Source organism: Odocoileus virginianus, unplaced genomic scaffold (assembly GCF_023699985.2).
Source record: "Odocoileus virginianus isolate 20LAN1187 ecotype Illinois unplaced genomic scaffold, Ovbor_1.2 Unplaced_Contig_39, whole genome shotgun sequence".
NCBI classification, from domain to species: Eukaryota; Metazoa; Chordata; class Mammalia; order Artiodactyla; family Cervidae; genus Odocoileus; species Odocoileus virginianus.
This window is the reverse complement of record NW_027224356.1, coordinates 50,702-68,474: the sequence shown is the minus strand read 5'-3', so window position 1 is coordinate 68,474 and position 17,773 is coordinate 50,702. Positions and strand designations below refer to the sequence as shown.

General features: G+C 44.9%; 1 protein-coding gene across 1 annotated transcript; it reads right to left on the bottom strand.

Annotated features, from left to right (window-relative positions):
* Positions 1 to 8,034: 8,034 nt before the first annotated feature.
* LOC110144408 (pregnancy-associated glycoprotein 1-like) lies at positions 8,035 to 17,248 on the bottom strand. Its single transcript, XM_020904361.2, has 9 exons — positions 17,196 to 17,248; positions 15,968 to 16,118; positions 14,871 to 14,988; positions 14,653 to 14,771; positions 13,275 to 13,468; positions 12,233 to 12,349; positions 10,096 to 10,225; positions 9,910 to 10,008; positions 8,035 to 8,205 (listed from the first exon to the last, which is right to left on the bottom strand). The coding sequence occupies exons 1-9, from the start codon at positions 17,246 to 17,248 to the stop codon at positions 8,056 to 8,058; spliced, it is 1,131 nt and encodes a 376-aa protein (XP_020760020.2). The 3' UTR covers positions 8,035 to 8,055.
* Between the last annotated feature and the right edge of the window lie 525 nt (positions 17,249 to 17,773).

The following is a 17,773-nucleotide window of genomic DNA, read 5'->3' as shown; positions in this document are numbered from 1 at the left end:
CATAAAGTGCCACTTTTCTGGCTTGACAGTCAGCCAGCTGATTACCTTCAGCTACTTTACTCCCATCTCTGTTGTGTCCTTTGCAATGCATAACAGCTACTTCTTTAGGACAATATATAGCAGTTAAAATTCTCTCAATCTCTTTAAAATGTTTAATATGTTCTCCTGTTGCTGTTTTAAACTGTCTTTCTTTCCATATTGCAGCATGAGCATGTAAAATCAAATAAGCATACTTAGAATCAGTGTAGATATTTAGCCGCTGCCCTTTGCTTAACTCTAGAGTTTGGGTCAGAGCCACAAGCTCCGCTAACTGAGCACTGGTTCCCTGGGGTAGAGATTTTGCTTAAAAAACCCTCTTCAGCAGTCACCACGGTGTAACCTGCTTTAGGCTCTCCATCCTGAACAAGAGAACTGCCATCAATAAATATTTCCATGTCAGGATTGTCTAATGGGGTATCCATTAGATCCTCCCGAGCGACATAGTTTAAAGTTAGGAATTGGGAACAATCGTGATAAGGTGCTTCATTTACCTTCTCAAGAAGGAAAGTGGCAGGATTTAAATTTCCACAGACTTTAAGCTTAGTTCCTGGTCCTTCCTACAACAGTGACAGATATTTAAGAAGCTTTCTGTCTGTCATCCAAATATTAATCTTAGAATTTAAGATTCCACTCACATCATGAGAAGTCAATACAGTAAAGTTTCATCCATTAATTATTTTTAAAGCCTTGGGTGCTAAGAAAGCCACTGCCCCCAATTAATCTTAGGCTGTGGGGCCACCCACTTGAAATTACATCTAATTCTCTGTTTAGATAAGCAATAGGTTGCTGGTGAGGCCCTGGGCATTGTGCCAAAACTCCCAAGGTCATACCTTTTGGTTCAGTGACAAACAAATTAAATTCTGACCCTGTGGGCAAGCTCAGAGCAGGAGCTTGCAGGAGAGCAATCTGAAGAACCTAAAAAGCCTTTTGAGTATCTGGACACCAAACCAATTTGTCAGTTTGGGACTGCTGAGTTGGCTATAAGTTTATATAAAGGCTGTTCAGGTTCCCCATAAGCAGGAATCCAAATGTGACAGTAGCCAATGATTCCCAAAAATCCTCTCAATTCTCTTAAAGTCATAGGTTGGGGGATGATTTAGCATAGGTTTAATTCTCTCCAGGTCTATGGCCCTAGTCTCTTCTGGTAAGATTAAGCCCAAATATCTAACAGATTGTTGACAAAGCTGAGCTTTCTTTCTTGATGCCCTATAACCGCAGCCTGCCAGAAAGTTTAAGAAGTCTTCTGAGGCTCGTGAACAAGCTTCCTCTGTCTCAGCACAGAGCAAAATATCATCTACATATTGTAACACCACTGTTTTGGAGCTATTAAAGTTTTCTAGATCCTGTGACAAACTTTGTCCAAATAAGTGAGGACTGTCACGAAATCCCTGGGGCAAAACTGTCTAGGTTACCTGAGAAGCTGACTGTGTAGGGTCCTGAAAGGCGATTAGAAATTGACTTTCCTCTGCCAGAGGTCCTGAATAGAAGGTACCTTTTAAATCAGTTACTGAGAAATATTTGGCTTGTTCAAGAATTTCAGAAAATAACGTGTAAGATTAGGCACCACAGGGTGTAAAGCAACTACAGCCTCATTTATTATTTGTAAATCTTGAACTAGTCTCCATTTACCATTTGATTTCTTTATACCCAAAATAGGAGTGTTGCATGGACTGTTACAGGAAATTAATAGTCCCTGCTCCTTTAAATTCTCAATGATGGGTTTTAACCCTTCCTTAACCTCAGGTTTCAGTGGATACTGCTTCTTATGTGAAAATAAGTATCGGTCTTTGAGCTTGACAACTACATATATAGAATTTTGTACTTGACCCACAGTTTTTCCCTAAGCCTATACTCTAGGATTTACATTTTGTTCAATTCAAGGGAGAGAAAGGGAAGGCTCCATATTCATGAAAACAGAGGCATGGGCCTCGCTCAGTATATCCCTCCCCAAAGGGGGTGAGGAAGACTCTGGCACAATCAGAAACTAATGTGAAAATAGCACAGAGTAACTCACAACTTACAAAAATCCTCAAGTAATACCTTTTGGCTCATCCAGACAGTCCCATTTCAGAGGCAGATAGGGAAGAAAGTGGGCCAGGGGCTTCAGGAAGCACGGAGTAAGTTGTCCCAGTATCTAAAAGGAAATCAACGGATTTGCCCCCACAGTTATTAATGCCTGGGGTTCCTGAGGTGTAATTAGGAAAGGAGCTTGTGTGGGGACCTGCAAGCACATTCAGTCCAGATTGTCGTGAGAGTCTGAACCCTGACACCCATGCCTCTGGGGTGGTCTCTTCCAGTGTGGTCCCTTGCAGACCAGACATGGAGCCCAGGGCATCTTGGATGTCTGAGGGCAATCCCACTTGAGTGCCCCTCCTTTCCACAGTAATAACAAGCCCATGCCTTTTCAGCAGGCCCCTCTGTGCATTTTTCTCAGGCTGTTTCAGAACGGTTTTCATAGCCATTGTGAGGGCTTCGGCCTGTTCCCTTGTACTTTTCTGCCTTTCGTTTCCTCATTTTCCCTACCATAATAGACTGTCAAAGCCAGTTGTAACCCAGTATGTAAAGACTGGGTTACTGATTTGTAACCCAGTATTAAAGCACGTTTTAATAGCTTATGGAGGATATTTGGAGCCGACTGAGTGAGAAATCTATCCTTTAAGATAACTTGTCCCTGTTCACTTTCAGGATCAATCTCAATGAATCTGCGAATGGCTTCTCTCAGTCTATCTAGGAATTTACCAGTAGCTTCCTTCTCCTCTCTTCTATTTCTACTAATTTGCCATAGTTTAAAGGCCAAGCCAGGCTTCAGCAACACATGAGCCGTGAAATTTCACATGTTCTAGCTGGTTTTAGAAAAGGCAGAGGAACCAGAGATTAAATTGCCAACGTCCACTGGATCATAAAAAAAAAAAAGCAAGAGAGTTCCAGAGAAACATTTATTTCTGCTTTATTGACTATGTCAAAGCCTTCAACTGTGTGGATCACAATAAACTGTGGAAAATTCTTCAAGAGATGGGAATACCAGACCACATGACCTGCCTCTTGAGAAACCTGTATGCAGGTCAGGAAGAAACAGTTAGAACTGGACATTGAACACTGGTTCCCAACAGGAAAAGGAGTATGTCAAGGTTGTATATTGTCACCTTGCTTATTTAACTTATATGCAGAGTACATCATGAGAAATGCTGGGCTGGATGAAGCACAAACTAGAATCAAGATTGCTAGGAGAAATATCAATAACCTCAGATATGCATATGACACCACCCTTAAGACAGAAAGTGTAGATGAACTACAAAGCCTCCTGATGAAAGTGAAAGAGGAGAGTGAAAAAGTTGGCTTAAAGCTGAGCATTCAGAAACCTCACATCAAGGCTTCTGGTCACATCATGTCATGGGAAATAGATGGGGACACAGTGGAAACAGTGTCACACTTTTTGTTTTGGAGGGGGGGGCTCCACAATCCCTGCAGATGGTGATTGCAGCCATGAAATTAAAAGATGCTTACTCTTGGAAGGAAAATTATGACCAACCTAGATAGCATATTAAAAAGCAGAGACATTACTTTGCCAACAAACTACACAAAATGGTGAAAGACAGGGAAGTCTGATCTGTTGCCATACATGTAATCACAAAGAGTCAGATATGACTTCGCAACTGAATAATACCAATGAAAACAGAAGGTCCAGTGAAACATCTGGCCTTGGAGGGAGTGGAGAAAGATTTCGATGGAAGACTAGGCTTCCCATTCTGTGGTGCAGTTCCTTGAATCCAAGGCAAGGAGCACAAGATATTGAATGTGTTACCAAACACTGTTTTGTAAAAAAGCAAAGAACTATTTTGTGCAGGAGTGAGAGCTTTGACTGAGTTTGTACTCTAGATTTTACTGAGGGATGTGGAAGGAAACTGGAGTGGGCTGAGTCTGCAAAAACTAGGTGAGCAGCTGCTGGAGGGTGAGGCATGTGGTAAATACTCTGCACTAAGTGGAAAACGAATCCAAAAAAAGAGCCCCTTCTGGAGTGTACATGCCAACTTATCCCTTTGTTGCTGCAGATCACTTCAATGGTGTTTTGGGGCAAGCAAGAAAAGCACGATGGGTGGTTTGCATTTGTCAATTCCCATGGAAAGTTAGATGACTCAATGTCTGGTTACTTCACTACATGGTTGGAATCATGCATGGGAAAGAATACTAGATGAGGTCCACACATATTTCGTCATTAAACAGCAAGCACAGGAAGGTTTCTAATGCAACTGTAGGTAATTTCAACATGAGGGGCCAAATGGGAACAGTTTCATTTAACAGGCTGAGATTGGACTGTACAGGTTGCCATAGTTGTTGCTATGACAAGTAGCCATAACAGCTACTTGTTGCTATGCTGGAGATGTGGGAAAGTGATAAGAGACCAAAAGTCTTACAACTCTCTGTGTAGTGCAATTTCAGGCCAGAATTAGTTGGCAAGGAAAGGCTGACAGGTAAGGCTGGGAAGGGAGTAATCTTAGCTAGTAATCATTAGCTCTTGTGGAGCCCAGAAAACAGAAGCATCGACTCAGTCAGAGCTCTGTGTCATGGTTCAGAAATAGAGGTCATTCGGCTTGAATCAATATTTAGCCTTGGGCATGGCAGCCATAACCTCTAAGCAGTAGATTCCCTTCTCCCTGAGTGTGAGGATAATTCATATTTGTTCCAGACTCAGGAATCCAGAAAGCCCTCTCAGTATCACTTGTTCTTAGCAGGCACACATGCAATCTAGAAGGTGGAATTATCATCATGGTGCCCATTTTCCAGATGAGACAACTGAGGTTAAGGGACTTGATCAAGTTCACACACCTATACACATGAATCGCCAAGCAAAAACCCAGGGCAACAGTCCTCAATCTGTGTGTTTTTGCTCCACACCCACTGGGAGTGGTGGGTGGTGATCTGGCACCAATGCTTAGGCAGAAGTAAGCAATATTCAGGCTTAAATTGAAGAAAGTAAAGGAAAACCACTAGAACATTCAGCTATGACCTGAATCAAATCCTGTATGATTATATAGTGGAGAATAAAAAGAGATTCAAGGGATTAGGTCGGGTAGCCTGCAGAACTATGGACGGAAGTTTGTAACATTGTATGGGAGGTGGTCAGCAAAAGCATGCCCAAGAAAAACACACATGAGAAGGAAAAATGGTTGCCTGAGGAGGTCTTAAAAATAGCTGAGAAAATAAGAGAAGTGAAAGGCAATAGAGAAAGGAAAAGATATACCCAATGGAATGCAGACCCAAAGAGAAAAGTAAGGAGAGATAAGAAAGTCTTCGTAAGTGAACAGTGCAAGAATTAGAGGAAAATAATAGAACTGTAAATAGTATAGAACTCTTCAGCAAAATTGGAGCTACCAGAGGAACACTTCGTGCAAAGTTGGGCACAATAAAAAACAGCAAATTTAAAGACTTACCAGAAGCAGATGAGATGAAGAGGAGGTGGCAAGAATGCCGAGATGAACTGTACAAAATGGTCCTAAATTCTGGATAGGGAGGTTGTTTGGGTCACTCTTGTAAAGCCAGATATACTGGAGTATGAATTCAAGTGGGCCTTAGGAAGCATCACTACAAACAAAGCTAGTGGAGGTGATGGAATTCCAGCTGAGCTGTTTAAAACATCCTAAGAAATGACGCTATAAAACTGCTGCATTCAATATGTCAGCAATTTGGAAAACTCAGCAGTGGCCACAGTGCAGGAAGAGGTCAGTTTTCAACCAATCCCAAAGAAAGGCAATTCCAAAGAATGTTCAACACATCATGCAATTGCACTCATCTCACTTGCTAGCAAGGTAATGCTCGAAATCCTTCAAGTTAAGCATCAACAGTACATGAACTGAGAACTTCCAGATGTACAAACTGGTTTGAGGAACCAGAGATCAAATTGCCAACATCCATTGGATCATAGAGAAAGCAAGGGAATCCCAGAAAAACATTTCTGTCTGCTTCACTGACTATGCTAAAGTCTTTCATTGTGTGGACGACAACAAACTGGAAAATTCTCAAGGAAACGAGAGTACCAGATCACCTTACCTGTCTTCTGAAAAGTCTGCATGTAGGTCAAAAAGTGGCAGTTAGAGTCAGACACGGAACAACTGAAAGATTTAAAATTGGGAATGGAGTGTGACAAGGTGTCCATTGTCACTCTTGTCACTTAACTTCTATGTAGGATACATCATTCGATATGCTGGACAACATAAATCCTAAGCTGGAATCAAGATTGCTGGGAGAAGTATCAACATCCACAGATATGAAGATGACACCTCCCTAATGGAAGAAAGCAAAGAATGAAAGAGCCTCTTCATGAGGAGAGGAGATGCAAAAATTGACTTAAAACTCAACATTCAAAAAGCTATTCACAAAAAAAATACTCAACATTTATGGCATCCAATCCCAGCACTTCAAGGCATATAGATGAGGGAAAAGTGGAAAGAGTGGCAGAATATTTTCATGGGCCCCAAAATCACGATGGACCTTGACTGCAGCCACAAAATTAAAACACACTTGCCCCTTGGAAAGAAGAAAGGCTATGAAAGATTGGGCGGTGTATTGAAAAGCAGAGAGCCACTTTGTTACAGAGGTCTGTAGTGTCAGAACTATGATTTTTCCAGTAATCATGTGTAGATGTGCTATCGGGACCATAAGAAAGGGTGAATGGCAAAAAACTGAGCTTTTGAACTCTGGTGCTTCAGAAGATTCTTGAGAGTCCCTTACACAACAAGGAGTTCAAACCAGTCAATCTGAAAGGAAATCAACCTCTGACCCCTCCTGTCTCAGTTGAGGCATCTACTGAGGGCCTCCAGGTGGAAAGAACGGATACTTCCCCTGCAAAAGTGGCTAACGTTGGCAGCTCCACTCAAACACTTTGTAGCTCCACCGCTGGAGGAAGCTCAGAAAGGGTGAAGGCTCTGTGTACCCTGAGTCCCCCGATACATGTGTTGCATTCTCCCCAGCAGCACTGGAGGCCAAGGAAGCAGCATTCTGAGCACTGGAGGAGGGGGAAGACTCAGGAATCCACTGGGGCAATCACTTACCAGTAGGACTGGAAAGAACAGAGCAGGTGTATGTGGCAGAGAGCTGGTGACTGTGGTGTGGGAACAAGAGGGCACCAGCTCTGCATGAACAACCTCACCCAAACTTCCCTGGAGGAGAAGCCCAGTGATAAGATCATCTGAGATGGGATGAAGAGAGTCTATTTCATTACCCCTTAGAATTCCTCTGAATGAGGAGGTGGTGGAGTTGGTGGGTCATCGCGAACACTTTCACGGCCTAGACCATCCCCCAGCTGGTATCCTTGGGGCTGCCTCTCCCCAGCTTCAATGATGTAGTTCTGGAGGAACCTGACAATCATGTGTGCTGCTGGGTCAGGGCCAATGACCATGTAAAGCCAGTCATAGGATCACATGGCCCTGCCGGGATGGCTGATCTGGGACTGTACAGGTGATCTGAGGTGGGTCATTCAGAGAACACCATTGAATGCTGATATCTCCAAGCTTCTTTCCTTACTAGGTGATGCTTTGGGGATATAAAATCCTAGGGCAGGTAGCATGGACTCCGTCACTAGGTGTAGAAGCCTTGTGGAAAAAAAGTTGTCAGGCTAAGACCCACAAAGAAGAGCAAAGGGAAAGAGCGAGGGTGAGAAAGAGAGAACTGATGACTTCTGATTTCTTGGGTTCAGTCATTGAAATCTTTGTATTTGCTCTGATTTTTGTGTCCTGGATTCCCAGAATCATTTCAATGAGTCTCCCTTTTCCTTGAAGTCAGTTGGAGTTGGTCTCCTCTCAATTATGATTCAGACTTGGTTCTAGATCGTTCCCACCCAGACACAAACAAAGGCACCCATTTATTTTAGCACCGTTACGAGTGAAACCCTTTATACTTTATTGAGAATAGGGTGTGCAGACCACAAAATACAGTTTATCAGCATCCTGGGCAGGAGTGCCCTAAGTGTGAGTGAGTGTGTGTTAGGAGTGGCCTTACTGATTCCTGAATCACTCCAAGCGTTTACACTGCCTGTGCCAGGCCAATCCTGTCATTTCCTCGATCAAAGACCGAGAAATACTGCCTCAGGAAGACGTCACCCAGGATCCAGGTCTCTGTAGATCTATTCACTGGGTTCTCTCTAAAGCCAATATAGCAGTTGCCACTAGAATCCTGGGGGAGACAGAGACACACACCAGTCAGACTGAGCCCTTACATGCGACTCACACAAATATCCAGACCAGCACCGTTCTTGGTTTTCCTCTTTTGGTAAGTACCAAGTGGTTTTATGAGCAGCAGGGGATGTGAGAGTTCATCCAAAACCAAAAAGGGCCCACACATGTGGCTGCCATGAGGAAGGGTGTGGTGAGTGGAGGACTAGGAGTTGGGGAAACAGTGGAATGATAAATAACAAAGTCCTACTGTAGAGAGTAAAGAATTATATTCAATATCCAGTGGTAAACCACATGAAAAGAATAAGAAAAAGAATATATACTTTTTATATGTGTAACTGAGTCACATTGCTGTGCAGCCGAACTTGAAGCGACACTGAAGATCAGCCACACTTCAATACAATTTTGAGAAAAGAAAAAGTGTGTCCCCTAGTTCTCCTCACTCCCTGTTTCTTTCCTTTTAACTCCTTCTCCTTGTTTTCTCTACCTAGAATGCAGGTCCTCCTTTGGCATCCCCAGAAATCCCACAATCCCTCTGTATTGAAAAAACTATTTTTTATTTGAGTATAGCTGATTAACAATATTCTGGGTTTCAGGTGGACACTAAACAGACTCAATTGTATATAGCTATGTATCCTGGTCCCAAAGATACCCCTCCTATCCAGGCTGTCATATAACTGAGTGGAGTTCCCTGTGCTACACAGTAGCTCACTGTTGGTTATCCATCTTAAATACAGCAGTGCCCACAACACGTTCTTGAAAACTTAACTCAGGAACTCTGGGAAGCCTCCTTCAGCCCACACTCACCCTCTTTGGCCACTCCAGGATTGGTTGGGTAATGTACTCTGGTTCCCCATTCCCACCAGTCAGTCCGTAGCCCTCATCACCCCTAGTAAGTCCCCAGTGCCCCAGTGCAGATCACCTTAGGATGCCATTTGCATGAAATCCAGTGCAGTGTTGCCTAGAACCAAGCAACCCTCCATATGTCTCCATGAGTTTGTGGTTTAAGAATTCCTGAAATTCCCTCTGTTCTTCAAATCCTTCTTTGAGCCCATCAGCCTACTATGTACTCCCACAACGTGCTGATATGAAGCCTCCACCCTCTGCTGGGGCTGAGCAGTCACTGTGAGCCCTTTATTCACCTTTGTATTCAACATCCCCAATCCGAGTAGGGGTTGGGTACCCCAACTCACAAAGGAAGCACCTGGTCAGAGCAAGGGGAAGAAGTAGCTGAGATCTAGGGTGACCATGTAATTTATCATCCAAAGCAGGAAAGCTTTGAAAAGGGAAGGGAGACTGTTAATTTATGATGGGACATCACACTGGGATTGTCCCCAGCCATTCTCCTTGTAACATGGCCTATTTCAAGGACTGCTAGTGCTGACGTTCATGTTCATGCACCTAAGTGTTCAGATTGAACTGAAGCTCTTCTAGGACTGAGGGCCTCAGTGTTCCCCTCGCCTTGTGACTCCCACCATGCCAGCATGGTGTGGGGTCTCCACATTTATTTCAGGATGATCAGTGTCCCAGACGGCCCTTTACTCTCATGTAGTTGGTTCTTTGGGAAGCAATGGCCCAGCCACAAGGCTCAGAAGCATCTGCAATGATGTGACATGGCCTGCAGACGGCGCCCTCCTCCCAGCAGCAGCCCAAGGGTTCGTGCAAGCTTCAGTTTGAGACCCAACCCTCAGTATTTTCCCCTCACCTTGACGGTGTAGGCTTGAGCTGGAACTGGGTAGTTGATGCCATTGATGGTGAAGTCAATAGAGGGCATGGTATTGACCGTAGAACATGAAACAAAGGGCTGTTAGAGAGAGAGGGAGAGAGGTTGGCCCTGGAGATCCTTATTGTGTGTGGAGACTGGGAGTGACCCTGGGGCATGACCATTCACCTCGGTGACGCCGATGAGCCTCCGGATGTTATCGACCAGTCTTCTTGGGCCAAGGATCAGTGATGTCCCGGTGTCCACAAAGGCCTCACAGCCATGATTACAAGCAATAACCCGTCTGTTCATGGAGATGCTGAGAGATAGTGGAACAAAGCGGGCATCACGGTCACTCTGAGTCTCCCCAGAGGTGCCCCCTTCCTGACTGTCTCCTAAACAGCCCTTTATCTCTTGCCCTGCCTCTCTTCATCTGCTGTCGACATGGCACCTCCCTTGGCATCCTTGAACGCAGTACTTGAATACACCAGGATCTTTTTACCTTGACACAAGCTGGTCTTCCTTCCTAGAAGACTCCCCTCCCCTTTGACTAGCAAATTTCTTCCTCATCTTCCAGATTCCAGCTTAATTGTATTGTTTTCAAGGAAGACTTTCCCCCAGTGTTTATCAGTCTCCTCTCTTGGTCACTCTTTGTAGACTCTTCCTCACATCTAGCATGTACCAAAGTCACAGTTCACTAAGTGTGTGTGTCATTTCTGTGCATCTGCCTTCTTAGATGTGAGGGCGAGTTTTATTCTCATTGCCTCCCTAAAGTGCCTGGCACACAGTGGATGCCCAAAGTTTGTCTGTTCAATGAGTGAATGAAGACTGTGAAAATAATGAGAAACATCCAGAGAGCTGTATCTGGTGGGGAACAAATAATGGGTTGAACACAGAGTGAAGGTGGAGATACACAGGGGCAGCAGATTCTCATAGTTATGGGAGAGAGGGGCTTCTCCGGGAGAGGGTGTCTCCAAGCACTGCTCCTACAACCAGCTCAGTCCCTGAGACACTGGCCAGGAAATACATGACTAGCCCACAGAAACTCCAAAGGACAGGTCAGCTTTTCTCTGAGCGTATTACAAAGAATCCTATCAGTTATTGCCTATTGTCCTTAGGTCACTCCTGGATCCCACTTTTCTGATTCTCTCAGTTATAGCCCCTGCCCCACTGTGTGCCCAGGGATGTGGGGTGTCTTTTTTAATAGTTGCTTTCATGTCTTAAAACTGCAGCCAACCTCTCTCAATTGCTGGGTAGCTTCTCCATAAGGCGATCAGTTTTCCCCATTTTCTCAGGACTTTCCCTGTTTTTAAACTGACATTTATCTGTACTGAGAACTTCCTTGATTCCAAGTAGCCCTGGACAGTTTGTCATCTTATAACACTGTCCAGGCTGGTGAAATGCTCCCTGATCCTGTTCACCACACTATAGAGTCCTCTGTTCGTGCTCCCCGCCTCACAGGGCAGCGGGTGCTATGCTCTCCCAGCTGCACAGACCTATCTGGACCCTGTGAGGACCCTGGTCAGATCCCTGGTGATTATGAACCCATGGGCTGATTGTGTATGTATGTGCTTCTATGTTTATTTCTATATGTGTTTGTATGTGTCTCTGTGTGTGTTTCTGTGTCTCTGACTAGCGATGCATGTTTATATGTGTCTCTGTGTATGTTTGCCAACAAAGGTCCGTCTGCTCAAGGCTATGGTTTTTCCAGTGGTCATGTATGGATGTGAGAGTTGGAGTGTGAAGAAAGCTGAGTGCCAAAAAAATTGGTGCCTTTGAACTGTGGTGTTTGAGAAGACTCTTGAGAGTCCCTTGGACTGCGAGGAGATCCAACCAGTCCATTCTAAAGGAGATCAGTCCTGGGTGTTCATTGGAAGGACTGATGCTGAAGCTGAAACTCCAGTACTTTAGCCACTTCATGCAAAGAGTTGACTCGTTGGAAAAGACCCTGATGCTGGGAGGGATTGGGGGCAGGAGGAGGAGGGGAATACAGAGGATGAGATGGCTGGATGGCATCACCGACACGATGGGCATGAGTTTCAGTAGACTCCGGGAATTGGTGATGGACAGGGAGGCCTGGTGTGCTGCAATTCATGGGGTCGCAAAGAGCTGGAGACGACTGAGTGACTGAACTGAACTGAACTGAACTATGTATGTTTATATGTGTCTGCTTCCTTTTTCCATGTGTCTGTGTGTCTGTCTGTGTCGTTGTGGGTGGTATATATATCTCTGTGGCTATTTGAGAATCCATTTGTGTGTGTCTGCCTGTGGTCATGTACAGTAGTGGGAGCATTTTTTGGGCTGACCCTCAGAGGGAGAGGCTTACCGATTCATGTGGACACACCATTTGCCTGCTTGGATCAATGGTACCCAGTTGAGTGTTCCCTGGTAGTAGGATTTATCCACCCCACCAAACATCACCACACTGCCCTCCGGCTTGCCCCTGTAGAGAGAAGACAGAGGAGGTATCCTTGGAGGATGGTAACAACAGCACTGTCTGAGAGCTGTGCTTGTCTATGCATCAAGGCCCTAATAAGGTCCCCATCTACAGATGCAGAAATCGAGTCTAGGAGCAATTGAGAACCAGACCGAGGTCGGTTACTGGCTAATGAGTGGCACAGAGGAGGTTAGAAGCTGAGTCACCTGGCTGGGCTCCACCCACTATATCTTCTGAAGATGCCTTGGACCTCCAGTGACCTAAGTGCTCAAACACCTTCAGAGGACAGGGTGCTGAAGTATTTTGGCTTTCTCCTTGTCAATTCTGTCATTTTTCAAGAAAATCAAGGCCTGAGAGTGCTGAGGGTGTAGGATCAGGTCACCCAGAGTTGGCTCCACTGGCCTGTGACCTCTATTGTCCAAAGTGCCCCACACTCAGAAGGGACCCCACCTCTGCTCTCCCTGTCTTGAAATGCCTAATATTTCTTGAAAAGGGGTCCCACACTTTTGTTTTGTGTCCCACACTTTCATTTTTCACTGGCTCTTGCAAATTGGGTAGCTGGTCCTGGGCTCGCAGTGAAATGCTAATGAGGAAGGAAAGATACCACCATCCTTCTCCTTCCTTATCAAATTCATAAGCAAATCCTAATGCCTTTCATTCCAACTTGATTCCTGTTGCCTTTCATCAGTCTTCCTCCTCACTCATCCCCCTAGATCAAGTTACTGATCTTGAGCCCAGGAGCAGGCTTATGTTCCAATAAAACATCATTTATAAAAGCCAGTGTTGAAGCCAGGTAGGGCCCTGGGGACATAGTTATCTGGGATTATGTTATCTCTCAAGATACTTAGTTATCAAGTGTTCTACAAATTTCTTACAACTGAAAGCAAATTACAGATCATTTGGAGAAATGGATTCTCCATCTCAGACTTACTTGCTCAGGTAGAAAGCAAAAACAGGCTCAGAAATGGCACCTTGATTCTTCAGGTTGTCAAAGATGGGGATGCCTCCAGTGAAAGATGAGTTGGGATAGCTCAAGCCCAAGACACCATCAAAAGGCTTTCCCTCAAACCAGGTATGCTCCATGCTTACACCAAATGCCTGGTTAGTACTTACAAAGTCCCCAATCTGTGGGAGAGAAGAGTGATCCAACTTACAGATACGTGAAGTGGGGCTAGGACTGGGATGGGGTGCATTGCCATTAGATCCTCAGAGAAGAATTGAGACTGGCCTGTGTGTTCGGTGGACCTCAGGCGGTTAGACCAAGCTGGGAGGGGAATTTGGGTTCCATTTGTGAGAGGCTGTGAATTTTAAAACATCTGCCCCTCTGAAAAACACCACCTGAGTGAGTCAAATTGGCCTCGTGGCTTCTGTGCAGGTGGGGCAACCAAGAGTCAGGCCAGGACCCATCGGTGCCCCCTTGAGGACAAAATGAGCCCAGAGCAAGGCAGCTATCTCCTTGGCATCACTGTGACCTAATGACAGGAATGGACTGCATTCCCTGTAAGGTACTGTGGATTCTGCATCTGTCCAGGAAGACAGAAGCCAAAAACACAATCTTGCTTGCAGGGATCTATGAAATTACTGCCTGGAATTCACTTTTGGGGATATGTGTGTCTTTGTGTGAGTGTGTATGTGGGGAGGGGACTACTCAAGTACTTTGGGGGAAGCAGGCCATAAGTTTGTTGGACTCTCAAAGGTACCCTAAAGTGAGAGCTCATTTATCAGGCCCCCTAACTTCTCAGGCCTCCAGTTTCCCCATCTGGATACCTGAAGCCCTTGACGGCCCCGAGGGTCCCCAGATCAGTTTTATCCTGTCCCCAAACACCCCACAGCAACTTCAGTCCTGAAAAGCCAGCCGAGCTCCACTGTTTAACACATGTGTGTCCTCAGCAAGGCCCTTGCTGTCTGCACCTCAGTTTCCTCATATGTCTCATGAGTTAATCAGAGTAACTGCTGTGTGGGGTTGTTGCAGGACTAAACCAGTTATCACCTGAAAGTGCCTGGAACAGTCTGAGAATATAAAGTGGGTGCTTTTTTCCCCTCTTCTCACTCCCAGCAAAATGAACCTTGAAGTTCTCATGGGCAGAGAAGCTGCAAGTCCCATCTCAAGCCACTCTCTGGGTTAGCTAATCTGGGTGCTCGTGTGTCACCACGGGCACTGCCTCCCCAGGGACAGGCTCCTGTGGGTAAGATGGCCAATATCTATGGGAGTTAGGCTAGGAAGGGTCCTGCCAGAAGGTCCTGCATCTGTTTTGCAAGCAGTGGTCACTCCATAGCCAGTCCTGACTCAGCATTTGTTACATTCTTACACGAACAGTGTCATGAACCACAACTCCATTCATCCTCCCACGACCGTATTCAATGCTGAATCTCCTTTTGGTAGGCCGGAAAGTGGAAGAATCACGATGTCTGAACAAATTGCGTGAAGCTGCAGACCCAAAAGATAAGGATCATCAGGTGCCAAGTGTGCAAAAAAGGGAGGCAGGGCAACAGAAAGATGGGCTGGGTACGGGGTGTCTGTACTCACGACAGAGTCGCCTGGAGCATAAGATGGAGTGCACCCACAGGTCAGATGAGCCTGTGTCAAAGACAACCTGGAATTCCTGAGGGGGTGTTCCAATGGTGATGTTACCCACATATACTATCTACAGGGAAAAGGAGGGAGTGGGTTAGTGCAGAACTGGCTACCCTCTATTCCCACACTCATGCCTCCCTCTGGATGTCACATATCTCTTGAGATCACTTTCTAACCACCGTGCAGCTCACTGACTTTGGTCACAGAGGTGCCTGCATTTGATATATTTTTCCTGTGCTGCATGGTATGCAGGATATTGACTCTATGACCAGGCGTTGAAGTGGTACCTCCTGCATTGGAAGCACAGAGGCATAACCACTGGACTCTCAGGACCACTGGACACCCAGGGAAGTCCTGGTGCCTTCATTTGAGAAGCTCTGTAGTCTCTTCCAACCCAGCATTAACACCCCCTTCTCCAGGAGGTCCTTCTTGATCAACCTCAGCCACTCCCTCTAAACTCAGACCACATCCAATCAACACCACACAGGTGACCCTTTCATTTGACATCTATTTACTAATATGCCTATCTCTCAGGCCGGCATGAGCATTCTTGAAGACAAAATAAGCCCTTTTTCTAATCTAAAAACAGTAACCACAATGTTAGATACTTATGGCCTTACACAGAATATGGGTTCAGTAACTTTTTATGGCTGTGGTTCTTGCTTCTGTGGAAACTGAATTCCTCTGCCTGGGGATTCACAATTGCTTTGCTGTTGGTTCTACCATTTGATCAGTGATGGTTCCCTCTTCATCTGTAACTGACTGACTCACTTATTTCAGAGGGAACAATCTCCGTCAAATTAATGGCACATATTTGACACAGACATGGATATTTGCCTGCCACCTGGTAATCGCCGGGCCCAGTCACAAAGACCAACAGTTGAGGATGAGAGTGTGTTCTCCTCTGGGTGGGGTCCCTGTTTTCCAGTGTTTCTGCCTCCTGCAGAAACCCCAACCCCAACATCTCACCTGGCACCTCCAGATGAGCCCTGGTGCTAGTCTAGAGCACCAGAGGGCTCTGTGGAGCACGATCCTCCCAAAATACTCACATCGTTGATATTTCTCAGGGGGTAAGCAGCTATGTTTGAGCCAGGAGAAGAAGTCAGGTAGAGTCTGTAAGCATGTTCCTTCAGGAAATTGTTCAGCATGTTTTTTTCACTGTGGGTTTTTCTCATGATATTCACTCTGGTTAGAGGTATTCTTTACCGAGCATTTGACAAAGAAAACAAAGAGGAAGCTACAGTTAGATGTCAGTGTTCAGGTAAAACTGTCGTTGTAATTGCCCTGTGTATTTTCTAATCATTTTTATGAGTCACATTATTATTGGAATTTTATGCATATACCATGGCAAAGACATAGGTTTGATTACAGGTTCTGTTCTGCAATCTGGGATAAGCCATATGACCATGTGGGTGTCTCAGTCTCCCCCTCAGTAAAATGGTGGAATGTAACAACACAAACCCTCCAAAGAGAATATCTTTGGGATCAGTGAAGTGATGGATATAAGGTACTTGATATATAAAAGTCTCAATAATGACAGCCATTAGCATTGCTGTTGCCATCCCACTGTATCCTCCTCATAGAACATCAAGGAAGGAGGTAGAAGGGGGACTCATATGCTCTTTTACAAGGGAGCAATTTGAAATGCAAGAGGTTACTGAGTTGGCTGTGATCACATTGCTTGTCAGATATAAAACTGTATATCAAACAGTATATGTTTCTCCAATTTGAAAGAGAAGAGGGAGTTGAAAGAAGAATCCAGGAGATGGGGAAAAAGTAAGGGAATTTCAGAGCCTCGAGAAGGAAGGATGAGTCAAATGAAAAATTAAAAGAAAACAACACAGAGAGAAATACACTCACAGAGACCTCCAAAGAGATGGAGAAGTAAATGATAGTGATACAGAGATGCAGACATAGACATATACACACTGAAGTAGACAGGGAACAAAGAGTACATGTTGAATAAAATACACAAAAGTGCCATTCCACAGGACCACACCTACATCTGCATAGACTGTGTACTGAACAGTTGTAAGGAGTTGCATTTTCAATAAGTCATGACTGGACCCCGAGAGTTGTGCAACCAAGCAAATCTACTCCAAGACCCTTGGGATCCACAGTTCCTAAAGCAAGGTACTTATCAATAAGTTAAGTGTTGAATTTCAAGACTGTCAGGGAAATATTCATTCCATATAAATCTGATGGGTGGAAGAATAAGCAGGTGAAAAGAAAAATCCGAGAAAGGAAGATGATGCAGCTTACAGTCCCCATACTTACTTGACTATGCACTCTGAGAAGGCCACCAGCCCAAGGAGCACAAGCCACTTCATGCTTCTTTCCTGGCTCCAAGTACTCAGGGAAGTTCAGGTTCTTAGCATGTAGTGGTGAGCGGGAGCCCCTAGTTATATATGCTCTGACTTACCCTAGTTTTCCCCTTTACGCCACTGATAGATCTGATAAAAACACAAAGCTTCCGATAAAATCTCTACCTTCATCACTATCCTTGATGAGTGGACATTGAAGCTTCTCAGAATACAGAGAATTGAACTGTAATCTCTTCCTTGAAGCTTAGCTGGAGAATCTAACTGATCTGCATGGACATCTAAGGAAAAGGAGAACCTTGCTTACTTGGAGAAAAATCTGCTAAGAACATCATGAAAATGGAAAGTAGGGGCCATACTCTACATTCATGGTTTCATGTCATCTTCCTAGCCACTTCATGAGATATGCATTGCTGTCTTCGTTGGAGAGGAGATTGCTAGGAGGATAAGTTGTCAAATGGCAAAGTGAAGACTTCAGGGACAGCCCAGGGACATACAACTGGCCTTATGTAGTGGGTCTAATGGCAGAGATCT